Source organism: Tauraco erythrolophus, chromosome 5 (genome assembly GCF_009769465.1).
Source record: "Tauraco erythrolophus isolate bTauEry1 chromosome 5, bTauEry1.pri, whole genome shotgun sequence".
Lineage (NCBI taxonomy): Eukaryota > Metazoa > Chordata > Aves > Musophagiformes > Musophagidae > Tauraco > Tauraco erythrolophus.
In genome coordinates this window covers 79455024-79471173 of record NC_141469.1, presented here as the reverse complement: position 1 = coordinate 79471173, position 16150 = coordinate 79455024, and the positions used below count along the sequence as shown (strand labels likewise).

Sequence of the window (16150 nt, the reverse complement as noted above, 5' to 3'; positions counted from 1 at the left end):
GTTGGTTTTTCTTTACACTTCAGTCTAATAGTGGTTCACAGATCAGATATTCATTTGGAATTTCTCTGTTATAACCAGAATTCTTCCTATAAACTTTTCCAAAACATGTTTGGACGCACTCAGTTATGGATCCAAAATTCTATGAAATCCAAAAGGGTAAAAAATGATAAGCGACAGACTGTACCAATATTCATACTAGTTTCTATATGTATTATTTCTTGAGTATTCTATGCAAGTGGAAATGCTCAAGTTTCCTACAGAAACTTAGATGAGGCTTGCTATCTAACTTCAGCAACAATTAAAAGGGATTTTATTTTTTTTTTTAAATTATCCTCATTTTGACCAAAGGGAAAATAAAACGAAGTTAGCTCTATCTGTGCTGCTATACGTCGCTTCAAATGCATTCCTCAAATCCCCTTCTTCAATCTTAGTTTTAGATACATCTTTTCAAAAATATGTTTGAAGACTGCAGTTCCATGAGGTGCTAAACCTAGTTCTAAGACGTCCCAGAAACAAATTAGAAATTGTGGTGGCTTCATAACGTAAAACACAAATACAATTTCAAGTTATTGGTTGTTCACAGGTCTTAATATTTTAAAGGGTAACTTCAGTCAAACAGTATTTACAAGTTAAATTTTGTGCACCACTCTGCAACTACAATTGCTGCGCAGCTAGTATAAAGGCTTTTATTTCAGTCTTTTCTTACCCCCTATCTTCACACACAATGTTCCATGATTACCCCTGAATGCAACCAGGATATCTCTGCCTTTCCTTATAAACAGGATTACATGTAGATACACCTGCTGCCAAGTGACTTCAGCTCCAACACAGCACCACAGCAACTCAATACTGTTAACCAGCAGCGCGAAGCCCTGACACTCAAAGTTAACAGTCATGTTCTCCAGACTGTTCCCAAGCAGAGATATTGGGTCTACTGAAACTCCAAGGGCAGCATGCGTTCTGGAGGATACTAATGGAAGTGAGAAACAAACTTAACTTGTATATTAACTCCACAAAACTGCGCTTGCGTGGACACCTTTCAGAGTCGAAGCCCTTAAGAACAATGACCTCTTAGAATCACAGGCAGCACAACTGAGAACTAAGGGTCTTTGTTACTAATGTGGAGGCATGGCCATGGTAGGCTTTTTGGTACTTCCCAGGCTTGCCACCAGGTCACGAGCAGTTTAGCAGCAGCTAGGTATCACATAGTTGTCCAGTATCTTATGATACGTAGCTGACCAGTACCAACCCATCATCTGAAAACCTATCGGCACAGGCATACATCGGATGCTATCAGCAAGTGCTACATCTTCCTCATAACAGCTGTGTAGGAATATTTAGAGATGTCACAAGAAAAGCAACTCTCTGCCACTGCTAATGCTGCCGCCCTAATTTGTCAGACATCCTTCTGGCAGCTGGATCAAGTTTTTGGTCACCACTAGCCAAAGATTCATCCCCCATTGCCCCCATGGCTTGGAATTGCCTTCAGAAGCAGACACATGAGTCAATAACAGCAGCAAAGAAGCCAACTGCAATAACCTCTTGCACGTCTTTTCTGCCAAGCCAGGTGTGAGTCCAACTCTGCCAAATTAGAGAGACACCCAAGGTAGCAGATGGTGTCCGTTATGGTTTCGTACAAGCACTTTCCCAGATAGAGGAGTCTAGGAGGCCTGAAAGAATAGACAAGATGACCACTCGTGGAGAGAATAACTATTTCCAGCAGCTAAGACACAGCTCAGCTATAGCTCAGTCTAAGGGAAGCTCACTTGCCATAACCTTCTGTGCATCCATTAGTGATGTAAATTCTTCAACTGCCTAATCGGCTGTCAAGTCTCCAAGCCTCAAAGAACTAGGAAAGGTGCAACAGAAGTCAAGTTACTCAATTCCAAAACCATCAGAGCAATGCTTCTATGCGAACAACCCTCTTCCCCATATTTTCATGTTGTGTTTTTCACCAGGTAAGCGGTGAGCGAAGGAAGATTTCCACGAACATAACTGTTTCACACCCAAGGGTCTTCCACCAGTACTGATCCTCTCCTATTTCCAGACAACCCTCTGTTCCCTGCCATCTTCCTTACAGACTCGAACACCACACGGTCCAGGAGTCTGCCACATTTTCAGCATGACACAGACTGAGCTGAAACGCAGCCAGCTGCACCCACCCAAGCTCTAACTCTGTCTGGAGCCTACCACAGTCGTCCTGTCTGTGGCAAGCAGGAGCGATAACGCCTCTGGCTTCAGGGAGTCTGCACGGGTCCGCATTGCCATCTAGAGGACTGCAGCCGCACTCCAGTCTGCCCAGTATACGAGCAGCGCCTAGGGAAGGACAGGACAAGCGGTCTCACGTTCTGATGGCAGCAGGGCAAAACTGCACACCAACAGCAGCGCGGTCTTTTTTTCCAAGCCGCTGGCAGGAACAAGAAAAAAAGCCTTAAACCAAAGGGTCCCCCCCAGGCACGATGAAAGGATAATCGGATGTGCATTATGCAGTCTGTGGCAAAAGGCAAACCTGTTACCACAGAGATATTTTTATTTTAATCATTTCTCTGGCTAATGACACAGGTACAATTTTACTCCCCCTGATCTAAATCAAATCTATCCTGCTAAAAGTACAGTATCAATGATCACAGAATCAATATTATTCTATAAAGATTTTTCAATTCCATGCAATGGGAATTCTAGCCTCTCACATTGCTACTCCCCTTCTATTCCAGCTTATTAAGAAAGGACACACCAGCATAACTCTTTCACTTTAATTTTTGTGTATTTATCTTCTAAACCTTGCTGAATTACTTGGACAACAAACAGGACAAATACCCATAGTATCTACTACAACAGCCTGTTGAACCTTACATTATAGTGTATACAGGTTTGCATAAAATTAGCAATATTTACGTCACAATCCAGTTACTGTGCACATCAGCAAGGATTTCTTGATGCATGTCAAATAACAAAAGGCACGAAGGTAGTGAAGTGTTCCGCAGCTAGCTAAAAGGCATTGATTTCAGGAAAAGACTTTCATGTCATATATGCTAGGAGTATACTCCCCTCTGATTTTGTTCCTGCTAATGAAAATATCGTATGTGTCAGGGCATAGGTCTGATCTGATGCTACTGTCCATAGCTTCATCTGAGAACGAAAAAACCTGCTGCAATGCCATCCAAAGAAAAGCTTCAGAGCACTAAGGAGAACCTTATGCTGGAGCACTGCGTATATGGGAGGGAGGAGGAAGGAAGAACATCATCAGCAAACTACAACTGCTAAATAAGCCTCCCTGATTACCTTCAATTTTAAAACATCTGCAATGTAGCAAATCATCAAATTTTCAAACACATATGGATGTCGTAGAGTAATACACAGTGAAACTATTTTAATTCTTGTCAGATTTCAACAGATTTGCCTTTATCATGCTGCTTATTACTTCCAAACAACAGAAGAACATACCATAAAGTTATACTTAGTTATGCAAGAGACAATAGCACTTTGTGGCTTTTAAAAATAAAAGCAGACAAATTCAGGTGTCTGGAACTTACTGCTGAAATATAAAGCAGTTACACAACTTACAATCAAGGTTGTAAGCACAACTATTTACTAATAAACACAATTCATGGTAAGACAGACACAAACTGCGGAATAAAACTTGTTGGTTAATCGTCACAAGCCACAGTGACATCTCTAAGGTCCCTTCCAGCCTATGCCATTCCATGATTCTATGACATCCTTGGAGAATTTTATACTCAGTGTAACTGCAGCATAAGAAGTTGAAGAACAAGCGATAAGAGATGGGTTCATTTTTACAGATCAATCCATCCCATGCTGAGTTCATGTTTTCAGAGATGAACTGTTTTGTGCAGACATACTTCTTCAGTTAGAAGCAGCAGGAAAAAGTTGAAATAAGAAATACAAGAGTGTGTTAGAAACACATCTTGCTCGATAGTTTGTATTTCAGTACTAACTTCAACTGCAGTTTGATGGAAAACAACAGCACAGCTCAATAATCAAAATAAAGAGGTTTAAACTAAAATGTCAAGTCACCTTCCCAGTCCCACTCATTGGCACCACAGCAACACATATGGTGAGTTTTGTACTCTGCTATGCCACATGAGTGAGAAACAATATTGAAATATGCAGAAGGTGAAATTGCCTGTCCTGTAAGTGGATTAAAAAAAAAAAAAAGCACAAAAAACCCCAACCCACCACAACAAAAAACAAATCACCTCACAAAACCAAAAACAAACAGCTGAAAGCCGAGACATATAACGCAAAATGATGCCCTAAGTCCATTTTTTTTTGAACAGGGTAAATAGTTATTTGTCACCTCCTCTTGTCCACTATCCTCTCATTATTTGTCTTCCATCATATCTGATGCATACCTGACATCTGAGAGGCATATTTAAAACGATAAACCAGCACAAAGCTAATCTTACCATTATAATAAATAGTAATATTTTTATATGGATTTAGCAATCTGTGACAACATGTTCCAGGAATTGAGAAATCCCAGTACCTGGGAGGAAAAAGGGAGCTTCCAGTGGCAGCTAAAGTTGGATCAGGTTAGTTGTGCTGTGAAACTGCACCCAAATCATGCTGAAGTCAAGTTGCATTCATAAGCTAAAACCACATCTAAACACTGACATCTTTGAGCAATATGAATGTAATTAAAAGTAATTTTTTTATGTGGGTGGGGGGTAAAAGGCAGCTATTGCTCAAAAAAATCTTAAAACAAGAAATATAACTTACTGATTAGAGTCATAATAATCCATGCACTTCTTTTTCTTGTTATAAGCTGCAACTCTGAAGGGTACAATTTCCAGTGCTCGGAGGCCTGGAGCCATTGTCAGCACTTTGGCACCATGGGTTGGTTCGTACAGATCTTTCCCAGTGTCAGGGTGTGGCATCCCTGCTGGATCTCGCCCTACAATGTAGAAGTTAGCTCCTGCAACCATCCGTGATCTACAGTGCCACTGAACCTAGAACAGAGACAGGAGAAAACCAGTTAACAGAAGCAAAACTGTCAAAATATGACCCTTAAAATGTGCATGCACTGTTTAACTACCTATCCAGACATGATTTTTACTATGGAGCCACAACAAAACAAAGAATCAATTACGTGAATCACCACCAAATTTACAGATAAGACATACTACTCCCGTTTCATTTGCAAATTAGGATGCTTAAAGAGTTACTTCAACACAGTGTTTGGAACAGTCAGAGCAGGAAAGATGGAGTTCATCCATTTCTTAGCTCAGTTCTTTCTAATGTCATCACTCTCCATCCTTTTCCTCTTCATATAGAAAAATCATGTATGATTCTATGATTCTATGATTAATGCAAAAGCAACCGCTTTGGGAAGCATATTGGGATCTAGCCATATATTACTCTGTTTTAATTAGAGTAATTTCTCTAAAAAGACACCCGGACCAACAGATAGCTGTCAAACATCTCATCGGAAGAAAGACAAGATAGGCTACTTAAACACAGTGTTCATGAGCGATCTAATCAACCCATCTACACATTAAAAAAGAAAAATTACCCACCCATGCTCAGCATTTTCACCTGGTGCACGTGGCAAGGATGTTATCTGAGGCAGGACTAACACTTAAATCTGTGTCAATATTAAGATCCAAAGGACGTATAATCTGGGTACATGATGCACGTGAATGCTTGGAACAGGCTTTCAGAGTACTAACATCACCTATTCATACCACGGGCTTCCAAGATGGGAACAGATAAAGCAACTCGAGTTTTGTTAAATATTTAGTCACTTTTCCCTGATCATTTTGAAATAATTTGATCCTAACACATCTGTATGAACTGAGGAGGAATCAATGTCAAATTCAGAACATTTAGCTTTATTAAATTTTTGCTTGGATGCACCAACTCCCTTCCACCTAATATTTCAAGTATTGTAAACACTGACAAACAGCTTTTCCGCATTACTTCACTGCATGTTTCAAAATTAGTAGTTCCACAACTAACAACTTGATTTTTACTTTTTTCCTTATAGCTCAGTTACTACTGAAGGAAAAAAAAAAAAAAACTTCAAAGGAAATTTTCCACAGAGACTATTCAATCATCCTCACCCTACAATCAAAAAAGTGCTTTTGAATTATTTAGAACACTTTTACTAAATACAGTGAGGGATTTTTTTTTTTCCTCCCAAAGACTATTTGCAGTATTTACTAGATCCTAGACTGTTAGATATGTTTCACTTATGACAGTTTTTAGGCTTATGGTATAGGACTGTTGGTGAATTTTCCTCATTCATTTTATATGCAATATTTCCAGTTGAAAATGTAACTGTACAGTATAGCAAAAGTAAAATAATTATTACATTGCTTTAGGTAACAAAGACACACCACTTCAGGAAATGTCAACATGTTCTCATACTGGGAAGTATTTCCCTAAAAGAATTGCCATACCATCTGTATAGCTTAGTGTCTGCCAAGGATACTCAGAGAAGAGTTTAAAAAAAACCCAGCAAGTATATAACAGTAGTTTCTTATATGTGCAGCCTTACCTTGAAACAAAACTAAAGAGCCTACCCAGTAACTACACAGTGCAAAATAGCTTCACAAGTTGAACAGTAATAAGCATCTGTCAAAATATGTCAAGCACTAAAGGGAAAAAAAAGAATGGGAGGCGGGAGGAGAAAAAACCCACAAATAATAGGACAAAAGTTGCTGCCACTACTTTGTAGTAAACAGACAATGTAATGGATAAATTTTCCTTCCATTACACAAAAAAAAAAATTGCATCTGCCTACTGCAAATCTTTTCAGAAAACAAAACCACAGCGTTCCATATTTTAGTCACTGTGCATGCTGTTCTATGTTAATAAGCTTTAGGCAAGAAGCTCAGAAGTGATTTCTCAAAGCAGTAACAAACTTAGTTCTACATTAGTTCTACAACTAATTGTTACAGAAACCATTCAAGGAGGAAGTTTTGCAGTCAATATGGACAGAGTTCTGTAAATCAGTAATCGGATAACAAAATTAAGATCCGTTCGTGAGTTTTGAGGATACCGTTGGCATCAGTTTTCATCTTGACCACAGCCAGACATTACACACGACGGATTCCACTGCTATTCAAGCATACAGGGTGCTATGGAAGCATCTGGATGCTGATAGTTATGCTAATATTTTAAATATTTATATTAATGTATAGTGATATGAGTGCATATTCATAATATTAATGTGTGTTGATATTCCTGTACATCAATATTAATGTTATCTTAAGATTAATGTGCATCAATATTGAATATTAATGACATTAATGTATATTAATATTTCTGTATTGGGTTTGCATGGCAAGGTTTTTGGCAGAAGGGGAGCTACAGGGGTGGCACCTGTGAGAAGCTGCTAGAAGCTTCCCCAATGTCCAGTAGATCCGATGCCAGCTGGCTCCAAGATGGAGCTGCCACTGGCCAAGGCCAAGCCCAGCAGCAACTGTGGTAGCACCATTGTAGTAACATATTTAAGAAAGGGAAAAAGTTGCTGTGCAACAGTAACTGCAGATGGAGAGAGGACTGAGAATATGTGAGAGAAACGACTCTGCAGACATCAAGGTCAGTGAAGAAGGAAGGGGAGGAGATGCTCCAGGCACTGCAGCAGAGATGCCCCTGCAGCCTGTGGTGAAGACCATGGTGAGGCAGGCTGTCCCCTTGCAGCCTAGGGAGGACCATGGTTGAGCAGAGATCCTCCTGCAGCCTGTGGAGGACCCCATGCCAGAGCAGGTGGATGCCCAAAGGAGGCTGTGACCACAGTAAGCCTGTGCTGGAGCAGGCTCCTGGCAGGAGTTGTGGACCCACGGAGAGAGGAACCCACGGTGGAGCAGGTTTGCAGTCAGGACTTGTGACTCCACTGGAGCAGTCTGTTCCTGAAGGACTGCACCCCATGGAAAGGGCCCACACTGGAGCAGCTCATGAAGAGCTGCAGCCTGTGGGAAGGACTCATGTCAGAGAAGTTCTTGGAGGACTGTCTCCCATGGGAGGGACCCCATGCTGGAGCAGGGGAAGAGCGTGAGGAGTCCTGTCCCTGAGGACGATGGAGCAGCAGAGACAATGTGTGACAAACTGATCACAACCCCCATTCCCCATCCACCTGCACCTCTCGGGCAGGAGGAGGTAGAGAATTCAGGAGCAAAATTAAGCCTGGTAAGAAGGGAGGGGTGGGGGAAAGTGTTTTAAGATTTAGTTTTTATTTCTCATTACCTTACTCTGATTTGATAGGTAATAAATTAAATCCATTTTCCCCAAGTCAAGCCTGTTTTGCCCATGACGGTAATTGGTGAGCGATCTCTCCCTGCCCTTATTTCAATCCATGAGCCTTTTGTTGTATTTTCCCTCCCCTGTCAGGTTGAGGAGGAGGAGGAGTGCTTAAGAGCAGCTTTTGGTGGGCACTTGGCATCCGGCCAGGATCAACCCACCACACCAGCAAAGAGTGGGCCATATACATGAAATTCCAGCATACCACAGCAGCTAGCAGCACATTTTCTGAAACTATTCTAGCATAGTTAAGAAATTTGTGTTTCATGCTGTCATTTGGGTAACAGCAAGTAAGAACTTCATCTTGCATTAGCAAAGCTACTTGACTAAGAGAATTTAGAACAATGTAAACTACACGTTTGAAACATAAAACTAGCAGCTCTTATCCCATTTCTGTAAACCCATACTACTTCAGAACATATTTACTTTCCTAAGCAAGTGAATTTATTGCATTTTGATACAGAATTTTCCTTTATAAAACTGTTTCTTTTCTTCCTAGGTAACGATCATGAAAGTTAAAAATCTAAAAATGCTAAATTGATGCTTATCAAACATGTCCTTTAAAATCTTTGCAGACTGGAATGCCACATCCATCCTGTAGAGAACCACACTAACAACTGCTTGTTGTTCTGCAAAGCCTTTGTGTTACAGAAAAAAATCTCATACTAATGTCTTAAATGACCTATGGAAAACGATTAAAGGAAGAGTCTCTGTTATTACTTGGCTACAAACATTATTGTCAGGCTATACTTTGAGGTCACTGGAAATGCCACATAAGTTAGGAAAAAAACCTCTTATTCTGTTCAGAATAAGGATTGTGGATTTTGTTCCTCTTCATGAATACGAGGCTGAAGTAGAAGACTTCTGTTAACTCTCACAAAAGGTGTATGGGGAACAGTACAAGACTCCCTACAGTAACTCACTTACATGCCTTGACTAGACCTGGACTACAGCTTTTTCTCCAGCCTGAAAGGCAGTGCAAGCTCTGTTTGATCAGCCAAGTGGCTAACAGAAAGTGAGCGACACCTGTCTGATTTAATTCCACTGGTGAGATCTCTTATCTATCAAAAAGCTACCACAGAGTTAACCTCTTGAGCCTGGTCAGAATTTGAACTTGCTGTGACTTATGGTTGGGGGGTGGTGGTGGGGAAAAGTAAGGAGATGGAGAACCAATATCCCCTAAAGGAATTGCCCTCAAACAAGAGCATGTATTCTCTCCGCTGCTTCCCACAAACCTCTAGGGATTCCAACTCATGACCTGGCTTCTAAATAAAGTGTTGCCAAAGAATTACTTTATAAGAGCCTTGAAACATTTCTCTCTGAATTAAGTTTGCCAAAAAATAAACAAAGCCTTTTTTTTTCCCTATTTGTGCATAGCCCTCACAAACTTTTTGCTTAACAGTCATAAAGCTTCACTTATTTCCCTGCCTATGGCAGGGGGGTTGGAATTAGATGATCTTTGAGGTCCCTTCCAACCCAAACCATTCTATGATTCTATGATTCTATGACGACTATTTAGTATGTCAATAGATCTTATCAATCCTTCTGAAAAAGACTGTAAAAAAGGAGGAAGGATTAATTAATTATCATACCCTTATAACAGTAAAGAAAGGAGCACATAAACCCCAACATTGTCTCCCACCATTTCCAGCAAAATCCTCCAATACAGAAGCTTCTTCATAGAAAAATGCTTTGGCTGATGACAATGGGAACCATTGCAGTCTGGCTTCCCAAAGAAAATTAGTCTTCTCTCTCCATTAAAAAAAAAAGTACAATGCATAAATATCAGGCATAGCATGAAATACTTCAGTGCACTATCCAAAGGGGTTTTGTTTTGTTCTAAACTCTTGATGTAGTTACCTCAGTTGGCCCAGCATACATCATGGGGGAAGGGAATATAGCCACCACTGTTGTTTCCGGATTCAAGATTCCCTCCTCCAGTACTGCAGCATGTTGCTTCATGCGCCACATGAGAGGAACATCATCCTCTTTTGTCCAGCCTCCAAGAGGATGCAGGAGTAAAACTGGGCGCCGGTAGCCACGTTCCAAAAGCTGCTTATGTGTATCTTGCATTAAAAGAGCATGCCCATTGTGCACCGGGTTGCGTAACTGGAATGCAAAGACAGCATCTATGGAGAAAAAACAGACAAAAGACATAAGGAAAGCAAGTTATTTTATCAGGAGTTGTACAACCACAGAAAAAATCTTCAAACAGTACAATCTTTCCTCTGAACTCTATAAAACCTGTATAATAGCAGTAGTCACAGGTCATTGGAGTCTTATGGATTATTATAAAATCATTACACTCAATACGCAAAACTAATAAAAAACAACCATACACAAAACCTCATCAATCAGCTTCCTTCGTTTCTGAGATTTCTGCAGAATTACTCTAGCTTCTCCACTACCTACATTCTTCTCTTTGGATATTTCACTTGCATAAGCGTATAATATAAAATTAAATTCTAAGGAAATCAAACTATGCTACCTGTCTTAAAGGCTCAGTGTATCATCAGGAGAACAAATGGACATGTTTGCAACAAAACAAATAAAAGGGTATTTAATGTGCCTTAATAAATGTCCTTTACCTAAACAGCTTAGTAGAGTTTATGCACAGTAAGAACAAAGCAAGGCTAATTGCTGTTCCAAAGTATTACAAACCCTTCGATGAAAAACCCTGACACAACCAGGATTTCTCCCTTCTGCAAATTAAAATGAACTAGGGCACTCTGCAAGACAGCAAAATGACCAGAACTGAGAGGTTTCCCAATAAGGAACCAATGAAATCTAGAGAACCAGGGTTTTATCAGGTATCAAATACATTTATTTAAGGGCTAGCTAAAAGACTGGTATCTTAAACCTGTAGATCCTGGAAATACTCACCACACTGAAAAAAGACAGGAACTCAGGTCCAATCTTGGTTTGCATTCTTGATATTAATCTCTTCCCTCGTACTTAGAAGTGCTTAGCAGCTGCCTGTCAGTATGTCTGATTGTTCTCTGCTTCATGACATTACTCAGCCTCTTATTTATCTGCCTAACACACTGCTTTAGTGAGAAAAACCATTTTGTTTCTTCCACCATATAAAGCTAGCAGTCAGATAACAATTTTTAACTGCGATACATTCCACTTTGCACTGGTCTACTTGCGTTACTGTCGTAAGCCTTGCTCCCCAGACGCAGCATGGAATAGAGTTAAAAATAGAAGAGCATGAAAACTCAGCACTCAACCATACCTCTACGGTTTTAGCCAAACCTGATGATTTCTAAATCATGTTCTACCACATTTTAACATTTTTAACACTATTTTTTTATCTTTTCTTGCATTAGTAACATGTCCAGTGTGCACAAAAAGCTAAAATGCAGAATCTTCAGGCATTACCAGCTTCTCTTCTGCATTTAGGCAATGCAATGCCTGAGATGATGAAAATGAATATCAGTAAAAGGCAAAGAATGACACCTACGAAAGCATTCAAAATCTTCATCCTTGCAACAATGCTAGCCCCTGTGGTATTGAGGCAGCATGCATTTGGATAAATCTTTGCAGGAAGAAACAAAACAAGAAAAATTTACTCACCGGCATTCATTTCCTTGAATTTCTGCCTTAGTTCAGTTGGAGTGAGACGGTATTGATCAAGTCCATCATTCCAATAAATACGATCAAGGACCTGCAGATCTCCACCTACAAGCCAGTTCCCTTTCTCCATAACCATCTAAGAAAGAAAAATCTGTGTTAGGATTGGTTGTCAGCTACTCCTGAGCATCCAGAGCATTGCAATGAGGGCACATCTTTACCAAGGGAAGATTCCAGGTTAATTTTATTTGACAGTCTCAAGTCAAGCATTAATGTTTAAAAAAAAAAAAAATCACTGGAACATAGTCCAGACATATTATACCATGGTGCAGGTGAGATGCACAAATCTTCAGTTGGCATACGCCTTTCTTTCAAAAGAAAGTGGTTTTTTTTTTATATATATAGAAATGTAAGTAGTATTCTTTACCAACATTATTACATGACAAAAGGAGATAGTGTCTGAAAAGTCTAACACATTAAGTATTAGTACATGAAGTTGCACACTTCTTAATTGTTGGTCAAAGTAAATGCAGTTCCAGTATCACTCTACAGTTTACAAGATTCTGGTCAGCAATAAAGTAACAAATAAAACAGTTCTGATCAAGTACTCACCCTCTTTAATTTACAAATAAAATCAGAATCTTTGAAGTGGGACAGCTTTTGGGTTTGTTTCACGTTAGCACTCCACCAAGGCACCATATATTGTACACTCACTAAAATTCTTTTGATATCTTCAAATATCACCTCATTCTTTATCAAAAAATAATTAGGGCAAACTGCTTAACATACTCTAGCCATGGCGATAGAAATAACTTAGAAATTCTTAATTTCCAAGAATGCATTTGCTTTTGAAGATGGAACCACAAAAAACTTCCAAGTTCCATACATATCTCTGATAATTTTTTAGCCTTACGTAATTTAAAGGTAACAACAAATGTTGACATAAGCTAAGACATTACATACTAAACCCACAAGCCAAATTGTTAAGTTTGGATTTTTCAATTGACTTTTGCTTTTGAGATAGAGGACCTCCTGGAATGAAATTATGCTACAGTCACCACCTCCTTCACAAAGAAAATGCCAGACTTCAGCATCTTACTAAGGTGGGGGGAAGATGTAATAAAGATATGAAGATGAGAAAACTCTGCACTACAGTAATTCTCAGACATCCAAAGATTGCTGACTAATTTAGAAGGGCCACTAGATGTATGTGCTGTCGTAACATTCATGCACACATTCATATGCTGTCATGATACTACTATATACCCCAGTACAGACATATGAACATAGTTCCTCATCTTAGAATCACAGAACCATAGAATGGTTCGGGTTGGAAGGCACCTTAAAGATCATCTAGTTCCAACCCCCCTGCCATGGGCAGAGAAATCCTCCACTACACCAGGTTGCCCAAAGTCTCATCTAACCTGGTCTTGAACACTTCCAGGGACGGGGCATCCACAACTTCTCTGGGCAACCTGTTCCACTGCCTCACCACCCTCAATGTAAAAAATTTCTTCCTTAGATCTAATCTAAATCTCCCCTTTCAGTTTAATGCCATTGCCCCTTGTCCTATCACTACATGCCCTTGTAAAAAGTCCCTTTCCAGCTTTCCTGTAGGCCCCCTTTAGGCACTGGAAAGCTGCTATAAGATCACCCCGGAGCCTTCTCTTTTCCAGGCTGAACAGCCCCAACTCTCTCAGCCTGTCTTCACAGCAGAGGTGCTCCAGCCCTCGGATCATCTTCGTGGCCCTCCTCTGGATTCGCTCCAGCAGCTCCATGTCCTTCTTGTGTTGGGGACTCCAGAGCTGAACACAGTATTCCAGGTGGGGTCTCACGAGAGCAGAGTAGAGGGGCAGAATCATCTCCCGTGACCTGCTGCCCACGCTGCTTTTGATACAGCCCAGGACACGGTTGGCTTTCTGGGCTGCCAGCGCACATTGCCGGCTCATGCTGAGCTTCTCATCCACCAGCACTCCCAAGTCCTTTTCCTCAGGTCTGCTCTCAATCCATTCTCTGCCCAGCCTGTACTTGTGCTTGGGATTGCCCTGACCCATGTGCAGGACCTTGCACTTGGCCTTGTTGAACTTCATGAGGTTCTCACAGGCCCACCTCTCCAGCCTGTCAAATCTAATCTTCTACATTAGTATCAGCTATCTCATTCTGTAATTGCTAATGCATTATAACAAAGTCATCCAAATATTCTCTGCATGAGATTTTATTAGAATGTCTTAAATTCTTATTAAATTTTCAATAATGAGGTAATCTTATGTTCATCAGCACAGAACACATCAAGGGCTTTGAAAATCTTCCAGAACACGCGTATTTGTACCTAGCAGATGTCGTTGTTTTTCAAAAATACTCCTGAATACAGCTTCAGTCAGTAAATGGATATCATCACATATTAATAAAAAAATTGGTAAGAAGTCAAAAAATCCATGGTTTTCACATATGTATTATGTATTAAGCATATGTATTATGTATTGCATACATATGTACATGCATATGTATTACATATATTAATACATATGTATATGTATTAGTCATACAGGTACTTTTAGAACACATCAAAGTCTTTCCTTTTTTAAGAGCAAGCTCATAATTTGAGGTTTGTTTGATTTCTCTTTATCTGAGTTTAAGATATAGTTGTAAACAAAAAGTTCCTGTAGAGAAATGGGGAAAGAAATATATCTTGGCTGTGCAGAGCTCAGATGCAACATCAGCTTGCAAAACCAAACACAGCATTGCAATGAGTACGTTACAATTAGAATGCTTCAGTACGACGTACACATAAAGTCAAGATAATAAAAAGCACTGAACACAACGGATGGGAAATAACTCCCCAGAGTGTTAAACGGTGAACTCTCCTGGAACGGGGCCTATTTCAAAAGCATTTAAACCTGGCAGTTCTCATGTGCACTATATGCAAGCTGAAGACAAGTTTTCTTGCCTTCACAATTCGTATATCCACTGATTAAGGAGCTTTGATGTGGATACACAGAAGGATGTGTTTCCTAGGCACACAAGAGGGCAAAGTTCCCTCTTCTGTAGCACAGATTCTCCAGTACATTCTAAATTCATTTCATGTGTACATATTGACATTAGATTTTCACATTGAGTGCAGACTATTCAACAGCTACATAGAACGAAAGGAAAAAAAAATCACCTTTCTTTCTGCTCAAATGTTTTAAGTAGTTTTGCTGTCGAAATACACCAGTCAGACATCAGCTTCCCTTAATCTGCAGCTCCACGAATAGTACAGCTAATACGACTAGATTTTCAACTTTTAAACACACACCTTGATATAGGGATGTTCCTTGCATGTAGTTCCCCATTGCCTGGCACAGCGTTCCTCTTTCCTGTGCTCGTAGAATTCAGGATTACGGAGAATGGCCACGCGGCGACCTTCATACACCAGTGCAATCGCTGTACATCCATCCAGTCTTTCTTTGTCTTCTTGAGTAGCCGTTAGCACTATAGGCACTGACAGATTAATAACTCCCCCTGCAGAGTGAAGAGAAGAAAAAAAAGCCCTCATCCTTAGTAATGGTCATCAATGATGATACGAAAACCTACCTCCTAACAAGTTACAGTTCAGGCTGTAAGCGTATCACACAACAGATAGTTCAAGTACTTATTTTAACAGGGGTTAAAAGCAACTTTTATAATGAACTCTTGCATAAGATATGTGTGCTATAAAAATGTGCAAGTACTGAGGTTTGAGAAAAAGCAAAGACAGTACTGAAAATAGCAAGTACTTACAGCTGCACACAAGTATTTATACTGTGGGGATGCTACTTTTTTGGGAATCTCAAATATCTTGTTCAAAAAGCTATATAGTAAGCAGAAATACACAACTGACATTTTTAAACAGATCATCTAAAATATTAGGCATGATTACTACTGGAGTGGACAATAGAAAAAAAAAAAGCAGCATTCTCAATAGTCATACTTTCAGTCGACAAGAGAAGTTCAATGTGACAGAAGCAGCCAAACGTACCCAAGTAGGCAGCGTATATAATTCAACTGTTTCAAAAGGTGACTTTTGTTGTTTACTTAAAACTGTATTCAGATTCAAGCACATATATTTCAGAAAAAAAACCTGTTGAGTCAGGCAGACATTTTGCATACTCTGTTCAGCTGAAAGTTTACTTTACTTCTAAAACTAAACCAATGTATCTGAATTTTAAGGTTATGTGTGGTCCTCATTTGTAAGCATCTACTTCACTGCTAGATGCTGGAAGTCTTGTTTTTCTTGACTACAAGAGTGAGATTTGAGAAACCCAGAGGAGTAAATACTGCAAGTCTCATACAA

The 16150-nt window shown here is 39.8% G+C and overlaps 1 protein-coding gene across 1 annotated transcript in view; it reads right to left on the bottom strand.

Moving 5' to 3' along the window:
* The window catches only part of PAPSS1 (3'-phosphoadenosine 5'-phosphosulfate synthase 1), a 50567-nt gene that overhangs the window by 6612 nt on the left and 27805 nt on the right, over positions 1–16150 (bottom strand). The window contains exons 8-11 of the mRNA XM_086611484.1: positions 15134–15339; positions 11842–11977; positions 10126–10394; positions 4741–4970 (exon numbers count right to left, since the gene is read on the bottom strand). Of these exons, the coding sequence (XP_086467610.1) occupies positions 4741–4970; positions 10126–10394; positions 11842–11977; positions 15134–15339 (841 nt within the window). The remainder of the gene's footprint in view (positions 1–4740; positions 4971–10125; positions 10395–11841; positions 11978–15133; positions 15340–16150) is intronic.